The 23,910-nt window shown below is 43.3% G+C and overlaps 1 protein-coding gene across 1 annotated transcript in view; it reads right to left on the bottom strand.

The window, feature by feature from the left end:
• Positions 1-21,877, bottom strand: part of ubap1 (ubiquitin associated protein 1) — a 35,097-nt gene extending 13,220 nt beyond the window's left edge. The window contains exons 1-4 of the mRNA XM_042335677.1: positions 21,705-21,877; positions 8,479-8,525; positions 5,250-5,377; positions 1,402-2,331 (exon numbers count right to left, since the gene is read on the bottom strand). Coding sequence (XP_042191611.1) covers positions 1,402-2,331; positions 5,250-5,377; positions 8,479-8,518 — 1,098 coding nt within the window. The 5' untranslated portion in view covers positions 8,519-8,525; positions 21,705-21,877. The remainder of the gene's footprint in view (positions 1-1,401; positions 2,332-5,249; positions 5,378-8,478; positions 8,526-21,704) is intronic.
• Positions 21,878-23,910: the final 2,033 nt, after the last annotated feature.

A 23,910-nucleotide genomic window follows, 5' to 3' on the forward strand; every position in this document is an offset into this window, starting at 1 on the left:
GGAGACATTACACCAAGGCCTGTCCATCTGCTCACATGGATGTTAAAGATCACATTCGAAAACTATCCCCCAAATCAAATTGGTCATTCATTTCATGGCTGTTCGTGTGACACTGCCATATGCAAATTGTCTGCTGCATTCGCCTACAAAATATACTTTACAGTAAAATCCTGTGAAGCTCTTCGAAACATCCTCCCAACCAGAAGAGCGCTATAATCAAATGCAAGACATACTGTAATATAATTATGTATGCCAACCTTTCACTAAGCAGTAAAGGAGATAGGTTGGTCTGAAAGAACTCAGGCAGATTCTGTTACAATTTCTTCAAAAAAGAATGTATCATTAGGGATAGTCATGGATAGTGGGTAAAGGCTACAAAGATTAGAAGGCTGCAGGTTTGCTTTTCCAGGGTAATAATCCCTTAAAAAACAATTGGGTCACTCAATCCATGACTGTTTGTGGGACACTGCTGTGCATAATTGGCTGCTGTACTTCGCCACAAAATATACAGTAAATTCACTTTTCAGTATTTTCTGTAAAGTGCTTTGAGATGTCTCAAAACATGATAAGGCACTCTATCAAAGCAATGATTATTACATTATTATTATTTGAGTCAGGCAGCAGTTGGGACTCAATGTCACCGGTTACAGAGGGTAAAATCAGCAAGGGTTTCAACAACAACTTGCATTTATACAGTGCCCTTCATACAGGTTAGTGTTCCAGAGTGTTTCCTCTGCTGATCATTATTCACATTCCTCCTAGCATTGGGCAATTATGTGACACAATCTCCCACTGTCAAAGATCACACATGAATCAGGTTTTGACAGGCTAGATAAGGAAAAGCTGTTTCCGCTGGTAGGTGTGGCTGTGACCTGTGGTCACAGTCTGAAGATATCTACCAAAAGAAGCAGAGGGGAGGTTAGAAGAAATGTTTTCACTCAGCGAGTTGTTCGAATTTGGAATGATCTGCCCGAAAGGGTAGTGAAGTCCGATTCGATAACAGCTTTTAAGAGAGAAATGGATAGGTATCTGGGGAAGACGGGTTTGCAGGGTTATGGGGAGAACGTTGGTGATCGAGGTTAGTGAAAGTGACTTGCTCTGTCAAAGAGCCGGCACAGACTTGATGGGCTGAATGGTCTCCTTCTGTGCCGTAACATTCTATGAATCTATGAATAATGGTCACTTGGGCGAAGCACCTGAAGACACCATATTGGTATCACAATAAAATACAAAAGAGCCTGGTGCCTTCAGCAGAGGAGTGGTCGGATATTTGCTGAGACACATAGAACAAAATACTCTTATTTTTTTGAGGGTGTGTTATTAAATATCCAACCTTGATTATTAACAGTCAGAATCTGCAATTAGGAATCAATACAAGTTCATTCGAAAACTGCTTCTTACCACTGTCGCCGATTTGTGAGATGAGGACTCTCTTCCAGGTCTCGACAGAACTGGTGAAGCATTTGTCCTGGAAGATGACGGGTGTGTGGTGAGGTCAAAGCTTGAGGAGGACCTCATGGATGCAACAGTGGAATGATGACCATTCAAACCACTGACTTTGTACTGGTCACCGTTCTTCACAGAACTAAACAAGGTGCCATTGGGGAGGCTTGTGCTGTGAAAAGTGCCCGTGAGCTTAGCAGTCTTCAGGTCACTCTCGTCAGATTCCAATTTGGGAAAGGATAGAGATTTGATATTGCTGACAGCTGAAGAAGGTGGAAGAGATACTTTGGCAGAAAGGGGCACTTTTTCACAGTTCTCCAACTGTGGTAAATTTATGAGGCCATTTGGCTTGTGAAGAGCTTTGAAGTCTGAGGTAACCTCCTCTGTGGAGACATGCACTTCAGGGCCTGGTAATGTGTCTGCGAGTCCCACGACTTGTATTTCCAGTCCATTATCCGGCTGTGAATTAATCACTTGTCGTGAACTGGCCTGAACCTCAAGAATATTTTTAAGTTCCTCTTTATCGTTTAGTGTTTTCAGCTCCAGTTTATCAAAAGGATCTTCCTCACTTTCAAAGTCTGCAAGGTTAAATGTAGTTGCATTCGGGGGACTTGGGTCTTTTTGCTTTACAGCATTGCTGTTTGCTGGCATTGGGGTTAGAATGTTGTTGTGCCTTAGACTGGCAAGTATGGGGTTCATCGGTGGTGGAAATGCTCTAGAAAGTGGTCCATCCGTGTACTGAATTCCACTACTGTTCTCTGACAGTGTCTCACCTTTTGCAGTCATTGCAGATGCCTCTTTGCTTAGATTGGCTGCCTCTTGTTCAGCTTTGATTCGTTTAATTTCTTCAGCCCATTTGTTTGTTTTTTTCTCTAAGGAGAAATTGTACTATATAAAAAAAGGAAGAAAATATATTAGTGTGGAAATACTTCACTAAAATCATGCAACAATAGTAGGCAAAAAACACAAGAGCACTCCATTATCCAACTTTATTTTTTAAAAACCTATAAAGCCACCAACTTCCAATGTAAGAATAGTTTGAAAAACACTTTTGTACAAACAGGAAGTCATATTTCAGACAATGACATATTTGGGGGAATTTTTCATTTCATGACGGTTAGAGACCTGAGCGAGAGACCGAGTTCAATTCCAGGCAGGGCGAAATCTTGGGCAAGTTTCCCTACTCCACACGCCTAATAATAATTCCTCCAAAAAACAAAATAATAAATTGGTCATTTTCAATCCACGACTGTTTGTGGGACATTGCAGTGCGCAATTGGCTGCCGCGTTCGCCCACAAATATACAGTCAATTCACTTTACAGTGTGTTCTGTGAAGCGCTTTGGGACGTCCTCCCGACATGAAAAGCGCTATATCAAATGCAAGGATAATTATTATTATTATTTCAAAACATCCTGAGTCTTCCCATCATGGAAAGTTACAATTCCAAATTGATGTACTCTTTAAATATTTAGCCTGGCTCAGCTGGTGTTTCAGTTAGTAGCATTCTTGTCTTGAGTCAGAAGGTTGTGGACTCAAGTCCCTCAGCAGGACTTGAAACACATATAAGCTCATACTCCAGTATAGTGCTGGGGGTGTGATGTATTATCGGATGTGCAATCCTTCAGATGTGACCTAAACTGTTTAGATGGATGTTAAAGTTCCCATGGCACTCTTAAAAAAGACAAGGGAGTTTTCCTCGGTGTCCTGGCCAATAGTTCCCCATATGAATAAAATTGTTAATTCACTTCATGGCTGTTTGTGGGACACTGCTGTGCAAAATTAGCTGTTGTGTTTTCTGACAAACACACAGTCATTGCACTTTACAATCCTGTGAAGCACTTCAGGATGTTGGGCTGACGCAAAAGGTGCTATAGCAAATTATCATTATCATCTTTATTATTATCGCCAGATATTGGATAGCTGAGCTGACCGTCCAATGAGAGGAATTCAGGCTACAAGAACAAAAATTCTGCCAGGTTTAAATTGTTCGGTCACAGTGAAGACAGATTATTTTCCTCAGACCACTATAAAGTATTACTGGGAATAGTCACTTACTTCACAGGTTAGGCCATATGCACACACAGATTCCCAACTAAAGCACCACTACTTCACTCCACAATAAATACATATTTAAAAAATCCAGAGTCAAACCACAGGATGATCCAATAACGTCTGACACCACTTCTAAGAAAAGACCTTCCCAAAGCAGCAGGATAAATAATAATAATCATTGCATTTGATATAATAAATAAAATAATCCTTGCATTTGACATCTTTTCACATCTTCTAAATGTCTCAAAACGCTTCACAGAATATGCTGTAAAGTGAATTGACTGTATAGTTGTGGGCGAAACCCGGCAGCCAATTGCGCACAGCAGTGTCCCACAAACAGTACTACATCATCCAGCATCCAGAAAGGAAAAGATGGTGAAAGAAAAATCAATCTTCATAGAAAGTTTACATATACTAAATGAGTATATTGGACAAACATGTGAAATCAGAATTGTTTTATGAAAACATTTTTTACGAAAAACCTTCATCATCGATGCCACTTTTTCAGAAAACATGAGAAATGGCAACTTCATATGGATTTTAAATGTCAGCAAGCTGGGTGTCTGTAGCATACATCACTGCAGATTATCAGATTCATCCTAGACAGAACGATGTTGGTGAGATAGCCACGGTGGTTCACAACAGTACATGACCTAATCCCACTTGATCCATGAACTACAATTGGAGTTTTGCTTGTTTGTTATTTCAAAGGCTTAAACAGTCATCTTTAATCTTCAGATTCAAAGATGATCTCATTGGAAGTCATAATTATTCAATAAACAAGTTCAAACTAGTTTGAACTGCTCCTCCTACATCCACAGTCCTGGTAAAATACCGATGCAGCTTTTACTAAGATAATTTGAATGTTTTGTAATTCTCCCACGTTTCTCTCCCATACTCCAACCACCCTGTTTAGCACTGTGAAACAATGCTGTTCTCGTTCAGAAGAAAAAGATGAAGCAGCTTACTCATGTATATATTCAATGCAATGGTAACTCAGCAAGAAGCACATTATAGTTTCCTTGAACAATGTAGTAATATCACAAAAGGGATTGATTCCAAGATCCTCTCACTCGTCAACAATCCCCTCATGCTCTGGCACCTCCCTACCTTTCTGACCCGCTTTCTCCCCAGTCCACTACCTGCTGCCTACCCTCATCTGGTTCTGGCCTCCTGATTGTCCCCCATCTCCTTCACCATCGGTGAATGCACTTTCAGCCATTGTGCCCTGAAGCTTTGGAAATCTCTTGCCCAATCCCTCCGCTTTGTCCCCTCCTTCCCTTCTTTCAGATCACGACTGAAGATCTTCCTCTTTGACTATACTTACTGTCAATCCTTCCCTGGCTCAGGATCCACCACTGTCCACCTTTCACATGAAAGGCGCTATATACAAATGTAATGTTGCATTGTATTGTTAAGCACTCCAAAACCTGGATGGCATGAAGGTGCTATATAAATCTAAGTTGTTGATTTTGTTACAGTAAAAAGTTATTTCTCTCCTCCACATATTGAGGCACAGTGACGGATGAAGGAAAATATATTCTATATTGTGTTGATGAAATCCTGAAAAAATTGATATTTTGTTATAAGGCTTCTGAACTATATAAGTTGATGCTTTCCTGGTTTCATAAATCACAAAGCAGCAATCCCCATCACTGCCATCCTCTTCATAATGTGTCAAAAGTGTCTCTCTCAACCACCCCATCCCCAATTTCCCCTTCCCCCACTCAAAGAGAAATTATTCATACTCACATGAGTTTCTTTCAGCAATACAGAATAGTCTGGTATACAAAATCCAACAGGAAAGCCCACTTTTGCAGGAATCTTGAATTTATCACCAACCCTAAATGGGACATCATCAAGATAACTGAATGTCCCTCCTGAAACAAGAGATATTTTGTTATAAGGCTTCTGAACCAATAATAATAATATTATCCATCAAGTGCACAGAGATATTTTAAGAATTCTGAATTCTTGTCCTCCAGTGAGGGCCCCATGTTGCATTATGCAGGAGAGTGCAGCAATGATCATGTTACATCGCTGCCTAAATATGGCTGCCATTTTAGGGCTTAATGTAAGGGTTTCTTTATATTTATCCATCTGAACTTTAAAGCAAATCATTCCTTCCCATCTTTCATACATTGTCAAAAATGTAAAGTATATTTCCAATTCCTCTGGTTCTGCAGTGTCTGCAAAACTGACCAGCATTTGCCAGATCTTGGTATTCAATAGGGGCATAGGAATAGCCAGACATTCAGTGAAACAACCCCTTAGTGCTATAAAGTACAAAGGTAACCCCATTTTTTTAATATATAGTGCGCTGACTAACTGAAACATGTGGAAGAATGATAATAATTGTAATTATTTAGAAGTACTTCATTGTACTTAATTGCATTCAGTACATTTAAATAAAGTGTTTCACTGTATTTAGACATCCAGAGGAACGGTGTGAGCACCATAATTTTCATGGCAGATAAATGATCCATCACCATGTTCTGTGTGACATTTTCCGTAACATAATGGGAGTGACGAGACAAAATGAATCTGACAGCTTGTTTCAGCTCCTCTCTGGTCTTGTATCGCTATTTGTAACATGGGGTAAGAGGACTTTGTGGACACCCTATACATGGTCTGTACTTACAGGCTTACAATTCTATCAATTCTTGTGTTAAAAGCAACATAATGGAAACCTGCAGCATAATTTTTCCATTTTCCTTTTCAGATTCAAGAATGAGGGCAGCATACCTGTGTCGTGGAATCTCATCAATACGTTTAGTGCAAGTTCAATACGACTGAAGGGTAAGTAATTCTATTTTTTTCCTCTTTCTATTGCTCAATTCCCCCATTCCTTTGCTGCCAGAAATTACAATACATGTTTCACATGAAACATAGCCAAGGTCATTACACTTTTGGATGAGTAATTTTGTTTAAAAAAAATCGCTTAATCCACAGCCCAATTATTTTAATCAGTGAAAATACATTGCAAACTATATGTAGATGAACATTGTGGATATGCGTGGGGAATAGTTTTATCTCGCTCTGAGATGCTACCCAGCATGAAGAGGGTTATACAAATGCGATACGAATTTTCATTTATGTAGCTCCTTTCACAGCACCCGAGCTGGGGGAGGGAACTAAGGGGAACAAGAAGGGGAAAGATGACCAAAAGCATAGGCAAAGAAGTAGGTCTTGAAATGGACCTTCTAGAAAAGGAGGGAGGGATGGAGGGAGTCGAAAGGACTCTGGGATGGGTTTCCAGGGATTGGGAGCAGATAGGCTGAAAGCCTGACAACAACAACAACAACAAGATTCCATTTATAGAGCGCCTTTCACGTCAGGAGGACGTCCCAAGGCGCTGCACAGTTGGGTCATGACCCGAGCAGGGGGGAAATGGTCAGGGTGAGGGGAGGGAAGGGAGGGAGAGAGGAGGGGGGAAATGGTCAGGGTGAGGGGAGGGAAGGGAGGGAGCGAGGAGGAGGAAGAGAGTCGAGAGGGGAGCTGAAGGCACGGTCAAAGAGAAAGGTTTTGAGACCGGCCTTGAAGGAGGAAAGGGAGGAAGCAAGGCGAAGGCACTGGGGGATGGAGTTCCAGAGCCTGGGGGCTGAGAGGCTGAAGGCCCGACCACCGATAGTAGGGCGGTTGGGGCGGGGGACGTGGAGCAGACCGGAGCCAGAGGAACGGAGGGTACGGGCAGGTAGGTAGGGGGATAGTAGGTTGGAGAGGTTGACCATCGTTGGTGGAGGTGGTAGAGCAGTTGACATAAAGAAGGCAAATGCAAGTCAGTGCTGTTGTTAGCCTCATTGAAAAATACACTCCTGCATGCAATATCAAAACAATTTTAATACACAGCATGGATCTGTAGTTATAATAACACTTGTATTTAACATAGTGCCTTTAACGTCAGGAGTGCCTTTCAAAACGCTTCATAGGATTTTAGTATCAAGATTGTACATTTTGTAGGAGAATGCGGCATGCAATTTGTTCGCTGAGTCAAGCTGACACCAGTTGATTGGAGTTATTCAGCACCTTTACTGCATTTCTGAGACTAAGCACTGAAACATACCCCATCTTTTCTTTACCTCAGCTCTCAGCACCACCTACCACACAGCATTCTAAGTTACTCTGTGCTAGAAGCAAAAGCTAGGTAAGGATCCTCACCCTAGATGTGTGGCAGCTAGTCATCTAGTGAGGTGAGATGTTATTTTATTTAAATAGTTACTTTTCTTCAAAATAAATCATTCTTACATCTGTCATTTTTAGACAAATTCTTAAGGATAAGACCAGCTGCCCTGATATACTCCTTTGGGGCACCAAAGTAAAGTATCAAAAATATTGAAATACTAGTAACAATTTATACAGAAATATCTACAGATGACAATGTTCAACTAGGTAGGATATTTTTAAATACCCAACTGGTGTTTTTCCCTTGAAGTAAAAGAGCAAGCTAAATTTTTAGATTATCTTAGTGGTTGGTCAATGAAACATTACAATTAACCTCAAAATGTGCATGTGTACATGCTACATGGATTATTAATAGTAATAATAATCCTTGCATTTGATATATGGCCTTATGGCAGAATATATTGTAAAGTGGACTGATTGTGTATTTTGTGGGCGAAACAGATTGGAAAAGAAAGGGAAGAAAAATAAGGCAATTATTTATATTATTTTTAATAAAAGGTTCAGGAAAGCATAATCTATTCAGAAAAGCTTCATGAAGAAAGAAGGTATGCAATGCAGAGATACTTGAAAACATGGGAGGATATTTATGTAGCAACCTTCACATAAAATAATATCTCAGATCACTATATAGGGTTGCGGCTGGACGCCAAACTGGGTGGGGGGATTATTATTACTGTTCGTCAGTAGTCCTATTTATTTCACTATCTTAAATGATGCAATCCATCTTGGTATAAAGGCTGAACAAAACCATTGTTTTAACATCTATTACATTCAACTCTTAAGACATTGATTAACATACCAGAGTTTTGAAAATCTGATCCCGATTTCCTAGAGGCCATTTAGAATCTGGAAAAAGCAGAGAAATTTTTAGGAGCCAGTACAAATATACAGAAAACTCATACACATAATAAATTACACAAAAATACTGCATTAACTTAATTAATTGGTTAATAATCCAACAACACTCAGGCCTGCCTGCAGAATCAGAGGAGGTTCAATCACTCAGACAAAACTTGTTAGTTAGGCACAGCAAGTTGTCAGTCTTGCCTTTGTTTCAGAAAGTTGTGGTTCAAATCCACATCAGGATTTTGAGCTCAAAGTCTAGGTTGACATGATGGTCTCATCTTTTGGATGAGATGTTCAACCGACAACTCAGTTGCCTAGTTAGGTGGACATTAGAGAACACACAACACTATTTGAAAAGAATATGGAGTTCTTTCCAGACTTATAGCCAACAATCCTCCAATTAAATTGGGCATTCACCTCCTGGCTTTGTGCAACCTTCCTGTACCCAAATTGACTGCTGTTTGTTTACAAATACATAGTCACAACACTTTACAATAATTATTGCAAAATGATCTGAGATATTCCTTATAAGGTATGTCAGTGCAAGGATTATTCTTCATTTTATGTTTTCAGCTATGAAGGATTCCTGGAAACGTCTTGTAAAGTAAGTAAAATCAAGAGCAATTTAAAAGCTCTTTTGACTCTGTCCCAACAATGGTTCCCAAGTCAGAAAATCATCCCCTTCAGTACCAGGAATTTTCCATTCTACACAACAGCTATCACAGCAGGCTGGCTGATGCTTCAATAGTTGTGCCAATTATGCAAAATGATTCAGTTTTATGTTCTGGACTTGAAGCCAAGAGGAATAGCCTTGAGGCTGCCCAAACTCATCAATCAGGAAACATGCATCCTACAAAAGATGATCACATCTGAGACGGGCTTGAATCTAGCCCAGAATGATGAAATGTTTTTCTAACCAAACTCAGAACCCACTTCTCCTAGTTTGGAAAGCATCAAAAATAGTAGTGTTAAACAAAGTGGCTTGGAAACCAGAATAGTCACCATCAAAACCACCTTTCAACCCCTTTCAATTTGTTTTTATTGAAATTTGGTGATACTATATAAACAATACAATTTGGCATATTATATATCTAAAATTGATGTAATAATAATTGATTGAATACCGTCACTATAGTTGACTGCAATTGCAGCACTTTGACAGGTTTAAGGGCTATATCAAATGCATATGGCAAGCTTTACGGATTTAGCTGGTTAAGACTCCAGCAGTACCCCAATGCACAGCACACTTTGGGGTCCCCAAGCCTTGGCTCCCCAAGCCTTGGCTCTTGCCAACCTATGCCTAATACTTTCTGGAATTAGGTAAGCAGGATGCATCCCTCCAGGGAGAAACTGCACATTCCATCCCAACAATCTATCTCTGGGATGTGTAGGTGGGATATATGGAATTTTCAGTTTCTTTTGGATACTCTTAAGCATGGTGAAGGGTTTCCACATGCGTCAAGACACCCGGTTGACCACCCAATAATGCATGCGCTTATAATAAATGGTTATTTACTCCATCCCTCAGTGCCTTCGCCTTGCTTCCTCCCTTTCCTCCTTCAAGGCCGGTCTCAAGACCTTTCTCTTTGACCGTGCCTTCAGCTCCCCTCTCGACTCTCTACCCCCTCCTCGCTCCCTCCCTTCCCTCCCCCTGACCATTTCCCTCCTGCTCGGGTCCTGACCCAACTGTCCAGCGCCTTGGGACGTCCTCCTGACGTGAAAAGCGCTCTATAAATGAAATCTTGTTATTGTTGTTATTGTTCACACTCCATGATTTAGTATATTTTTTGTTCCATAAACTAGAATTAAAACATTAGAATAGTGCTAAAATGTTTCCTGAGTTAGTTTTTAAGATCAACCGCAAGTATTCTTACCCAGCAAAAAACATAGATTTTCATAATTGAATAAGATGTTGTAGAACACAATGTTACCCCTTACCACTGCTGTCTACCTTTCATAGTTACAGGGAATATCCATAATGAACCAAAATCTTTGTGTTTGAGGCAGTTAATAGCTATTAACATAGCCAATGCTCTATGGATGGCACTATAGGTTTAGACTGCTGGTTTTACAGTTATAATACTCATAGCATAAGAGCTGATCAGGTTTGTATTGGCAGCATCTGAGATGTTTATTCTCTAAGAATCCAAATCATTAGCATTGATATGTAGGAAGACAGAAAAGCAATGAGGCAAATAAAAAGTGGTGTACCGTTAATTTTTTTTAAACATTCAGTTGATTTTGTTAAAATTATGCGGTTGTGGTTAAGCTGTTATTACATTTTTTTGTAAAGAAAAAGTTATTTTATCCAACGCTCACTGCTCTAAAATGAATCACTATGGAAACAGAATGTGCTCTGGCTGGATGATGAGGTTCAGCACTCGTTGAAACTATTTTCTGAGTGCGGGAAACAGTCTTGCTCCATGTCAGGCGTGTGTCACAGTGTTTACAATCAAAATGTTAAATACTTATATAAAAAAGAAACATTGTTTGATGGAAATTGAAGAAAAAACACACAACAAAAGGGAGAAGACGACAATCCTTCAGTTAAGGTACGATGATATATATTCATAGATGTTGACAGCCCAAATTGACTGTGGAAAGCCATTTGATGTAGTATAACTAGACTTTCAAAGATATTTGCCAAAGGACTACACAAAAGACGATGGCCACTGGGTCTCAAGGTCAAGACAGGACATAGATTACAAATTGGCTGAAAGGAAGAAAGCAGATGGTCTGTGTTAAGGGAGCTAGATCAAATAGGGAGAGGTAATAATAATCCTTGCATTTGATGTAGCGCTTTTCACATCGGGAGGACGTCCCAAAGCGCTTCACAGAACACACTATAAAGTGAATTGACTGTATATTTGTGGGCGAACGCAGCAGCCAATTGCGCACAGCAATGTCCCACAAACAGTCGTAGATTGAAAATGACCAATTTATTATTGTTTTTTGGTTTTGGAGGGATTATTATTAGGCTCTGTGTGGAGTAAGGAAACTTGCCCAAGGTTTCGCCCTGACTGGAATTGAACCCGGGTCTCTCGCTTGCAAAGCGAGTGCTCTAACCACTGAGCTACAGGTATTAAGCGGGGTGTCTTAGGCGGGCCTGAGACCACTCCTTTTCCTTATATATATCAGTGATCTGAATTAACTCAAAGTAAGATACTCAAATGGGGGAGGGGGAGAGGGTGGGGGCTCGCAAGAAAGAGGGTGAAACTGTGGAATCAGAGGAGGCAGCAAAGGTCCTACAAAGAGAGCTTGATAGGGTATGCATATGGGCTGATTGCTGGCAAATTAAGCTTAATACAATAAATAATAATAATACAAACACAAGTACTCCAAGGATGGGATAGAACTTGCCAAGCGGAAGCTGAAAGAGATCTAGGGGTGTTAGTTGACTCATTGCTCATTATGTCAAAACAGTTTGAAGCAGCAATAAACAAGACAGACAGGATGCTGGGCTATATTGCTAAATCGAATACAGTTTTAGTCACCACGACATAAGGGGTCAGCCAAAGAAGAGTGTACATGACAGCAACAAAATAATCCCCAATATTATAGCAATGCGCAACAATTAGATAAACCTGGGCTTTTCCATCTCGAGCAAAGACGACGCAGAGGGAATCTCATAGAAGTGAACATGTGGGATTCAAAATGTAAACCCAGATCAATAATTTAGGATGCAACACAAGATTGGAACAAGAGGACATAGGTTTACAGTTTCAAAGGGCAATTTCAGGACAGACACCAGGACGTTTTTCTTTACTCAGACGGCAATCAATAACTGGAAGGAAAGGTGATAGAGGCCAGGGCACTGGACATATTTAAATTAAAACATGGGTAGGGTGGGTGTTCTGGAAGAATGAGATGGAATGAGCCAAAGGATCTTTTTCATACAAACCAATTTTGTAATGTTCAGCGCCTTGGGAAGTCCTCCCGACATGAAAGGTGCTATACAAATGCAATTTTGTATATAATGGCTTGAATTTGCCATGGAGTTCACCTAGTGCTGATCAAGTACCAGCTCACAACCAACTCAAGTTTCTGATCAATCCATCTAAAATAGCGCACTGGGCACCTCCAGAAAACCTTACAAGTAAAAATCCTCAGAAAGGATTTCTGCAAAACTATTCTCTATTCATTGGATGACAGCACCCTAGAAAAAATAACCCAATATGGTATTTTGGTCTATTCATTTTCTTCCAAACAGCTACATTTAATGATTTAACATTGGCACATACATGACACATTGTTCATGAATGCCTTGAACAGGATGGAGATTGTAATAACATACATTTGCATGTAAAGGAACAAGTCAGGAAATTAAATGTCTTCCCCTATTTTCAGTCAGAAAAACACGAGTTTGTAAATGTGCAGTTCTTCCAATCCTAATCTGATTTGACTAATCCCTTTAGTTACGCAATGGGACCACATTTAGTAAACAGTCCACATTCAGTAGATTGTTTACTGAAAGAATAATCACCTGAAATCTGAGTTTTTCTTCCAGGCTAACTTTCTTAATGTGACTGGATCTCAAACTCATTTTCAGTCTAGGCTGGAGCCCTCCCACCCTGCACCCCCTTTCTGTGTTTACCATAAATCCACGTCACTGCTTGATTCTGGACTTCACAATTGGGTCAGAGGAAGCCTCGCCACTGCATCCCCAGGAGCTCGAATCCATAAAGGAGGACTGTTTGCACACAGGTCTTATATGCCACAAGCTTGACCTCTATTAGGATCTGCAGTCTCTTAAAACTCTTCATAGCCTTTCAGTTTGTGAATGTTTTATATACATCGTGACATACAATACTGATGGTTAGAGAATCATAACTTACAGTAAACAACAACATTTCATTTATAGAGCGCCTTTCACGTCGGGAGGACGTCCCAAGGCGCTGGACAGTTGGGCCGGGACCCGCGCAGGGGTGAAATGGTCAGGGCGAGGGGAGGGAAGGAGCGAGGAGGGGGTAGAGAGTCAAGAGGGGAGCTGAAGGCACGGTCGAAGAGAAAGGTCTTGAGACCGACCTTGAAGGAGGAAAGGGAGGAAGCGGCGAAGGCACTGGGGGATGGAGTTCCAGAGCCTCGTGGCTGAGAGGCTGAAGGCCCGGCCACCGATGGTAAGGCGGTTGGGGCGGGGGACGTGGAGCAGACCGGAGCCAGAGGAACGGAGGGTACGGGCAGGTAAGTAGGGGGATAGTAGGTCGGAGAGGTAGGAGGGAGCAAGGCCGTGAATGGCCTTGTAGGTGAGGATGAGGATCTTGAATTCGAAAGGGAGTCACTTGGCCAAACAAGCCTTTTACAATGTCATTCCTTCCACTGGAGCCAACTAATGTAATCCCAATTTCCAGTTTCTCCTTCCTAACCTACATATTCTCCTCTTCAAATATTTATGTAATGCCCCTATAAACATTATTAAAGTCCACACCTCAACAATAATCATTATATTTGATATACCTTTCATATTTGACCGTGCCTTCAGCTCCCCTCTCGACTCTCTACCCCCTCCTCGCTCCCTCCCTTCCCTCCCCGCACCCTGACCATTTCCCCCCTGCTCGGGTCCTGACCCAACTGTACAGCGCCTTGGGACGTCCTCCCGACGTGAAAGGCGCTCTATAAATGGGATCTTGTTGTTGTCAAAGCACTTCACGCAGGATATACTATGTAGACTCCTCCCTCCACAGGCTGCAGATAATCCAGAACTCTGCAGCCCATGTCCTCTCCTGCACCAAACTCCATGATCCCATCTCCCCCATTCTCCCCCGACTCCATTGGCCCCTATCCTTCAGAGGATCCAGTTCAAAATCCTGGTCCTCACCTACAAACCCCTCAACAGTCTCGCCCCACCCTATCTCTGTGACCTCCTAACCCCCTACCAACCTGTCCACTCCCTCCGCTCAGCCGGCTCCGGCCTGCTCCACATCCCCCGACTCACCCGCCCCACCATTGGCGGTAGAGCCTTCAGCCACTCTGCCCCAACCTCTGGAACTCCATTCCCCAATCACTCCTCCTCGCCCCCTCCTTAGCCTCCTTCAAGTCCCGCCTCAAAACCCTCCTCTTCAACCATGCTATTGGTCACCCCCCTTCCCCTCCTTTCTCCCCCCTGACCCCAGCTCAGGTCTGAAATGCTGTAACTGTCCAGCGTCTTGGGACATCCTCCCGACGTGAAAGGCGATAAACAAATGTAATCTTGTTGTGTTGTTGATGGCAACTTGTTTGATCAGCAAACCAAATACATTTTTCTTGACTGAATATTTCTTGATATTTGGCCACACCATAAAAATCAAATGATACTGTACAACTTTATTTCGCAACGGTTCAGGTAACACTCTGTACCCTACCACTCCACTGTTGGTGGCCGAGCCTTCAGTCACTACATTATGAAAATCCCTGCTTCTTTTCGTCCATCTCATGTCCTCTTATTAAATACTACCTGCACCTACTACCCTAACCCTATACTACCAAAGGCTCTATCCTGCTTGTTTTGTTTTCCTATCACAGTTTCTGACAGCATCAAACTACTTGGATGCACACTCCACCTCCCGGAGCCTGTGTGGTACCTCAGTGGCTTGTTTGACTCGACTGCCCTTTATATCTAACATTTGTGTTCTGACCCATTCAGCTTTCACCCACCTCCGTACACCTCTCCCCTCAGGCCGCTGAGACCCTAATTCACGCATTCATGGGCAGGGTGAAACGTTGGGCAAGTTTCCTTATTCCACACGCCTGTGTTTACCTAAAAGTAACTAAGAACCTGGTTGTTAGTCGATTGACAGATCATTTTCCCGGGGGGAATAATTCATTGAAAAATATAATAATAAATCAAGTATATCAAATGCAAGAATTATTATATTATATATATTCATCACATCCAGGCAAGATCACGCCAATTCTCTGCTCATCAGACTACCCCCTTCTTCAATTCATAAGCTGCCAATTATCCAAAGCTCGGCAGCTCATATCCTTTCCCGCACAAGGCTCTGTGAACTTATCACCGCCATCCTCGCTCAGATCCACTGGCTCCCCAGCTTCCAGGGGATTGAGTACAAGATCCTCATCCTAACCTTCATATTTCTCCATGGTCTTGACCCACCCTACCACTGCGACCTCCTCAAACCCTACCAATCCAGCAGCTCCTTCCGCTCAGCAAGCACCAGCCTCCTTCAATGTGACTACTTCACTCTCAGTAGTCAGACTTTCAGCACATCTGCCCCCACTCTCTAGAATTCCATCCCAGCATTTTCAAACGTCTTTTCCCCCCCATTCACCCTTTCGACCCCCACAACCAGCTTGGGTACAAGCCCTGGGCTTTCCAGTGCCTTGGAACATCCTCCCGACATGAAAGGTGCTACATAAATGTAAATTTGTATTGTATTGCTGACATTACCACTAATTCAGATGTGGTGAGAATAGCAAAACTGAACAATAGGTCATTAACATTGACTGTACATCAATAGAAAGTAACACAAGAGGAAAAAAATAATAATTTTGGCAGAAAGTGATGGAAACACAGCAAGTTATCAGTTCACATCACAGCAACAACAAAATTACATTTATGACCCCATCACTCACACCCTCGCCCGACTCCACTGGCTCCCCATCCCCCCGAAGATCGAGTTCAAGATCCTCGTCCTCACTTTTAAGGCCATCCATGGCCTTGCCTCCTTCCACCTCTCTGACCTGCTGACTCCCTACCAACCTGTTCGCTCCCTCCGTTCATCGGGCTCCGGCCTGCTCCATGTCTCCCGCCCGACCCACCCTACCATCGGTGGCCGGGCTTTCAGCCTTTCTGAACCCACACTCTGGAACTCCATCCAACGGTCCCTTCGCCTCGCTTCCTCCCTTGCCTCCTTCAAGGCCGGTCTCAAGACCCTTCTCTTTAATCGTGCCTTTGGTCTCCCTCCCACCTCTCTGCCTTCCCTCACCCGCACACCACCCCTCCCCCATGCTCAGGCCCCGACAACTGACTGTTCAGCGCTTTGGGACATCCTCCCGACATGAAAGGTGCTCTATAAATGTAATTTTGTTGTCGTATAGAGTCTTTCATGTCAGGAAAATCAATGTTTCGGACCCGAACTGGGGTCGGGATCGGGGAGAGCAGGCTGGGGAAGGAGGGTGACCGAAGCCACAGTCAAAGAGGAGGTTTCTTGAGATGGGTCTTGAAGGAGGCAAGGGAGGAGGCGAGGCAAAATTACAAAATCCCAAAGGTAGGATGGAGTTTGAGAGGGTGGGAGCAGAGTGGCAGAAGGCAACCCACCAATGATGGGGCGGGCTGGCGGGGGAACATGAAGCAGCCTGGAGCCTGCTGAGCGGAAGGAGCAGGCAGGTTGGTAGAGGGTTAGAAGGTAGCAGAGGTAGGGGGGGGACCAAGGCCATGGAGGACTTTGAAGGTGAGGACCAGGATCTTGAACTGTATCCTCTGTGTGATGGGAAGCTAGTGGAGTCGGGCAAGGAAGTGGGTGATAGGGTCACGGAGACTGGTGCGGGAGATGACACGGGCTGCAAAGTTCTGGATGATCTGCAGCTCATGGAGGGAGAAGTTTGGGAGGTTGGTAACCAGGGAGTTTGCATAGTCAAACCTGGATGTTATGAATGCGTGTATGAGGGTTTCAGCAGCCTACGGTGTGAGCCAGTGGCGGAGCCGGGTGATGTTGCCAAGGCGGGGGAAGGCAGAGCGGGTTATGGCACAGATGAGGGGTAGAAAGGATAGTTGAGAGTCATACAAGATGCCATGGTTCTGGACTGGCTCAGTAAGGCTTTGGAGTGTGTATCCTTGCATGGTGATGGTCAGCGCCTGAGGTGTGGGGGCCTGGAGGTGAAACCGTTTGTGGAGATGAAGTGGAGACAGTGCGAACTCTTGGTCTCTCTGACTAAGTGAGAGACTGGTGTACAATTCAACCGTTCGTTAAATCTGTCCTTAGAAGGCGAGAGACTGAAACTCCAGCTCAGAGAAAAAACAGCTGTTTTAATCTGATAAGATAGTCAGACCTGTTCCTGCTACAGCGCCTTGGGACGTCCTCCCGACGTGAAAGGCGCTCTATAAATGGAATCTTGTTGTTGTTGCTTGAAGTGGGAAAGTATTATAAAAACAGAAGTTGCTGGTCAGAGAGGAAAAGTGAGAGAGAGGAAAGTGAGTTAACGTTTCAGGTGGATGACTTTTCGTCAGACCTTTTAGGTCATCGACCTGAAACGTTAACTCACTTTCCTCTCTTCGTGGATTCTGCCTGACCTGCTGTGTGTTTCCAGCGACTTCTGCTTTTATTTCAGATTTCCAGTATCTGCAGTATTTTGCCTTATGGAAAAGTATTATATTGTTTGTTTTATTCAGGGATGACTAAATTGCAGCACGGTGAACACATTACAATAGTCACACGATCCACAAGTTGGCCATCCCTGGTTTTAGGCATCATACCTATACTGTGTCTGTAAAATAAGAAAACATTTTAAATCTTTATTCGTCTGCCAATTTCTCTGTTGCTACAGAGAGTAAAAACAGGTATTTTAGCTTCCCCCAAAAGGCAGGGGTTCAATAGAGACTGTGGCCAAATTTGCAAGAATGTGTGTCATAGTAGTGTGCCTTGTTAATCACACACAGTTAGCAAGATATGTCAGTGTGTTGATTGGTCTAGATCTGTCCAAAAGAGACAAGATCATAACAATTCAATTGGGCCGTCAAAAATCATTGCGCACTTGTTAGGTTACATACTAAGAGCCAGCAAGAAATCATGGGTCATGGGAAAAGATCACATTTCAGCAAATTTCATTGCCCCACCCGAATAGGACACAACAAGCACGGGTAAAATCACACAGACATTTTCAGTCCAGTAACTCATCAGATGCTTCCATTGTTCACACAAGCCTGGACAGTGTGCAGGAATAATTTAACTGTTAAGTATCATGCTGACTCTCGCTCAAAATCCATTCAGATTTGCTGGAGCGAATGGACAGAGAACATGGACTGCTGCTTTTCCTTCTCCTACTTCTCTCCTCTTCCCTTCTCGCTTCTTCTTCCTTCCCCCCCCCCCCACCTTCTAACCACTCCTTTCCTGCCAACTCTATCTGCCTCTTTCCTCCTCTCCTTTCCGCCCCGCTTCATGTCTACCCCCTCCTCCACCAAATAAATTCATATTTTTATAGAACCTTTACATTAGGAGGAAGTCCCAAAGCATTGGACAGTGCACCTCAGATGGGGGTGGGAGCTGAGAGGGTTGGGGGCCAGGAAGGATGACCAAAGGCACAATCAAATAGGAAGGTCTTGAGGAGGACCTTGAAGAAGGAAAGGGACAAGTTGCAAATCCAGGATGGGGGCAGATAGGCTAAAGGCCCAACAATGCCATTAGGGCAGGTAAGACTAGAGATCAAAACTTCTCCAATGTAGAAGAAATTTTATAGCACATGATCATCAAGCTGATGCGGTTTACGTAAATTACTGTCAAGTGCAACAAGATAAATATTATATAAACGTAGCATCACAAAACATACAGAAAACATACAAACACTACAGTTCACAGTATATCTTGTGAACGCTGATACATCCTCTTGATGTGAAACGCACTATACCAAATGAAAGGATTATAAATAATAAATTTCTTCTTTGATTACACAGTGTGTACGTAATCTCTTTCAGTTGCTGTTTTACCAAATGGCTTATATTCTCAACAACATCTTGCACTTCTATATCACCCTTCATGTAGAACAACATATTGTGAGTGCTTCACAAGAACTGGGTCAGAACAACAACATACATTTATATAGCGTTCCTCACAGAGAGTAGGGTCTCAGGTGATGGTGTGGACCTTGAATTTAATCTATTGGGAGACAGTAGAGCCTAGTGCAATCTCAGTAGTATCCATCTTACTTTTAATCATAGCAAACTTAACTTCTCACTTTACAAGCATGACCCAAGAGTTAATCAAAAGTTAAATTACTGTTTCAGTGAATTATTTACACAACTATTTTACAAAATCGCACAATACTAATTGACAGCTCACAAGAGAATTATACATAGAGAAATTGTTCCCTTTTACTGATTAATATGATGATCTATGGCTCTGTAACTTATCTGTGCACGTCCATTCCGACCTCAAATCACATTCATGGAAGTAGAACAAGGAACTCAAATCTGAATTGCTTTCCCACAGGCACAGAATTTATGGCAAAACTACCTTTGCCTTTGGTACCAACTGATGTCAATCAATTAAATAGCTCATATTTACTCATTGCAAAAGTATTCAGTCATTTCACTTTACAGTATATTCTGTGAAGCGCTTTGAGTATATCTCGAAGCAGTGATAAGGCGCTATATCAAATGCAAGTATTATTATTACTACGGAAATATGCTTAGACTTGCGACCAGTTCATTGCAATCGCTATAAATTGTATGCAAATTCTGTAGCACGAGTGCATAACAAGTGCAACATTGAGAATAAATTACCCTTGAATACATTCCCAAGCTATCATCAGTTATATATCTTCACTTTTCTCCTCTCCCTCATTTGCTTTTCTGTTCAAATTTTGGCATTGTAATTTTCACCTTCCAATACCATTTTCAGTATATCTACTCTAGTTGCCAAGTTTTTGCCCGTGCATGATATGAAGGAAGATCTTACAAAACCAACACCAGTTAATGACTACTAGAATCACTTTGCAGGTATTAAACTCTTATTATTAAACTCTTTTGATGCATGTATGATGTATTCAGTTCTTCTTGAAAAATGAGACATCATGTAGCCTTTAGCTTTTATCAATGTAAAAAGTATATCTTGATGCTAAAGATCCTCAGTCACAATCAGATCACTAAACTTGAAAATATATACTTTTTGGAGTATTGTAATGATATTACCATTTGGTCAAAAAAAATAGAAATACTTTTGCATATAGGCAGCAGAACAGCTTGTTGAAGCATAGGCACATAGTGCACTGAACAGATAAAACAAATTCAACTCTTCCACTCTACTGGATTTCAGGCTCAGCTATATTGCTGTGGAAAGGTACTGAGAATATGCCCCAAAGCCAAAAAGTTATGCCAGGTCAATGCTGTGCCCCTCCTGGGTGAAACGTAGAGTGACACTGAAAGAAACTGGGAGCAGTTTGCCTAACTAGTTGCAAGATGTGCATAGTTCAGTAAGACTTGCAATAAGAAAGAAAGAAAAGCAATTTCATCTTCTTATAAAAGTGCTGTCTGGGTAAATTATTTTTGAATTACCACAAAGCTCAATACTGAACTTTGAAAGTCTCATGGATTTCTTTAAATAGAATTCATTAAATTCATCAAATATTTGTCCATTTCCCTTTCAAATGCTATTTATGTACTCACTTCCAACAGAAATTTGCGGCAAAGCAGTTCACATTGTAATATTCTTCAGTGTAACCTGAATTCAGTTAAACCAACAGTCAATTGTGAATAATAACGACAACAGCAAAACAAAATTACATTTGTACAGCGCCTTTCGGGTCGGGAGGACGTCCCACGGCGCTGGACAAAACAAACAGCATTCTAGTCGACAGCTTTTCTTTTAAAAGAATTTCAATCTACTAATGCAATAACGTAATAAATCATCAACACGCTTAAAAACATACAGATGAGTCGTCGGGAAAGGTAATTTACTCTGGAATGGGAAAAGGTCATCCTAAAATATGAACCACTGGGGCTGTAACCTGCGCCGGTGCCCCCCAATGGCAATCGTCCAATCTTTGGTACGGGGCAGCGAGCAGATGAAATCAGACCGGAACAGCGACGGCACACGTCAAAACGACCCCAAACGCTTCATAAATGAACACAAGTGAATCGATAACACAGTGGGGGGGGAGCGGCGGATTTCGACGGCGCAAACAACACCCTTCCAAGTTTCCATGTGCCCGGAGGCAGACGGTGCTGGAAGCGTCAAACCGGGGACGGGCCTCACGTTACTTTTTTTACACACACACACACACACACACACACGACGATGGCGTTGAAAAAATGAGGAAGAAAAAGCAGGAGGTCGAGGGGGGGGAGGGGGGGGGGGGGTAGGTGATGGCAATAGTACTGCACGGACGGGTTTGAATGCTCAACTGCTCCACTTTACCGCTGACCTATCTCTCGTCTCGGTCTCTCCCTCCTCAGTAAACTGTGTCCCTTCAACCGACGAGGTTTCCCCTCACCCCGCACAGGGCCTGCCCGCGCCCACCGCTCTCGCTTACCTCTAGTCTCTTTTTTTTTTAAAACTTTAAGCTCCTCGCAAATCGCTCGCGGCAGCGTCCGCGACAAGGTCTCAGCCCCGAACCCAAACTTTTCCTTCACCGGATAAATTTGACAGCATTTCCTGCTTCATTGCGGGACGCCATTTTAGTCACCGTCCGCCTCGACGTCATCGCGCGCATCACGTGCGCAGGCCTGGCCCAATGGCCGGCCGCGCTGGCTGACGTAACGCTCGGCCCCCGCGCGCCGGCGCCGGTTGCTGGAAGCTTCCACCTCCCGGACCGCGGGGGGTGGGCGGAAGCCACGTGACTGCGGCGCACGCGTACACGCACGTTGTGCCGACTGGGGAGCGGCGCCGCCATCTTTGTTGCGGGTGTCAGGGCTGGAACCGAACCCGACCGGTGTCGTCGCTTCACAGAGCACAACAACAACAACAGCAGCAGCAACAGCAACATTACGTGTGTAACAGCGCCTCTCACGTCGGGAGGACGTCCCAAGGCGATGGGCAGTCAGGGATTTGGAGCCCGAGCTGAGGATCAGGGAGGGCGGAGGGCAGGGAGGGCGGCCGAAGGCAGAGCGGGTCACGGCGCGGGTGTGGGGTAGGAAGGACGGTTGAGGGTCAAACCCATGTCAAGGTGCTGGGCTGCCTCGGTGAGGCGGAGCGCGCGTCCCTGAATGTGGATACCCTCAGTGCTTGAGGGGTGAGGGCGCCAACTGGAGCCATTTTGATATCTCTCGTCAAGTCAAGTCAGTCAGAGGCCGTGAGAGGACTGCACCGTTGTTCCAGACGCGGTAGTGTAGTCGTGTAGTAGTTGTAGCACTCACAAGCGAGAGGGCCTGAGTTCGATTCCCAGGCAGGGCAAAATGTCGGGCAAGTTTCCTTACTCCACACTCCCTGCTTACCAAGCAGTAAGTAGGTATCTGGGTTGTTAGTCGATTGGTGGATCGCTTTTCCGGGGATAATAATCCCTTCCAAAATTTAAAATTTCCATGACTCTTTGTGGGACACTGCTGCGTGCAATTGGCTGTCACGTTTCACCCACAAGATATACAGTCGATTCACTTCACAGTATATTCTGCAAAGCGCTTTGAGGCGTATGGAAGGCGTAAGGCCCTGTATCAAATGCAACAATAGTATTATTATAATGACAGTATATATGAACAGATATTATTACGGCAGCAATTGAGGAATGACGTGTGCTTAGTGCAGTTAAGCGGTCACATCAGTGAAGTTATCCAACTCTGTATTTATGTACAGTGATATTATCTGGCAATAATAATTGTAGAGAATCCTATCATTTCCTACTTTATATTTCTTTACATTGCTTTATATTTCTTGTAGCTCATAAAGCAATAAATCAAGTGTATCAGACTGGCTCAATGCCTCATATTCGCCTCTGAGTCAGAAGGTTGTGGATTCAAGCCCCACATCAGGATTCAAACTCGCATTGTCTTAGCTGACACTCCAGTGCACTGCGAGGGGTGTGTTGCATTGTCGGAGGTGCCGTCCTTCAGATGAGATGATAAACCAAGGTTCCGTCTGCCTATTCCGGTGTACATTAAAGATCCCATGGAACTATTTGAAAAGAGAATGGAGTTTCTCCCAGTGTCATGGCCAACAATTCCTCAAATAAAATTGGTCATTCAATTCATGTCTGTTTGTGGGGCATTGCTGTGCGTAATTGGGCTGCCGCATTTGCCAACAAATACACAGTCGCTCCATTTCACAGTAAATCCTGTAAAGCAGTTTGGGACATCCTGCTGCCATCAAAGGTGCTATCAACAAGAACAACAACAACAAACAAAAAACAAATTGCATTTATATAGAGCCTGTCACATCAGGAGGATTTTCCAAGGCGCTGGGCAGTCAAGGGTTTCCATCCGAGCTGGGGGTTGGAATCAAGACTAGTAGAGGGCAAGGGGTGGGGGTGGGAGGATAACCGAAGGCACAGTCAAAGAGGAAGGTTTTGAGATGGAAGGGATAAATCGAAGGAACTCACTATGTGAGTCACCCATCCTGCCGAGCAGGATGGGTGACATGGAGCAGGCCAGTGCCTGCCAAGTGGAGGGAGGAGGCAGGTTGGTGAGATTTTAGCAGGTCGCAGAGTTAGGGAGGGGAAAGACCATGGAAGGCTTTCAAAGTGAGGACGAGAATGTTGAACCCAGTTCTCTGGGGGATGGGGAGCCAGGGGAGGCAGGCAAGAACAG

Source organism: Callorhinchus milii, unplaced genomic scaffold, assembly GCF_018977255.1.
Source record: "Callorhinchus milii isolate IMCB2004 unplaced genomic scaffold, IMCB_Cmil_1.0 Scaffold1, whole genome shotgun sequence".
NCBI classification, from domain to species: domain Eukaryota; kingdom Metazoa; phylum Chordata; class Chondrichthyes; order Chimaeriformes; family Callorhinchidae; genus Callorhinchus; species Callorhinchus milii.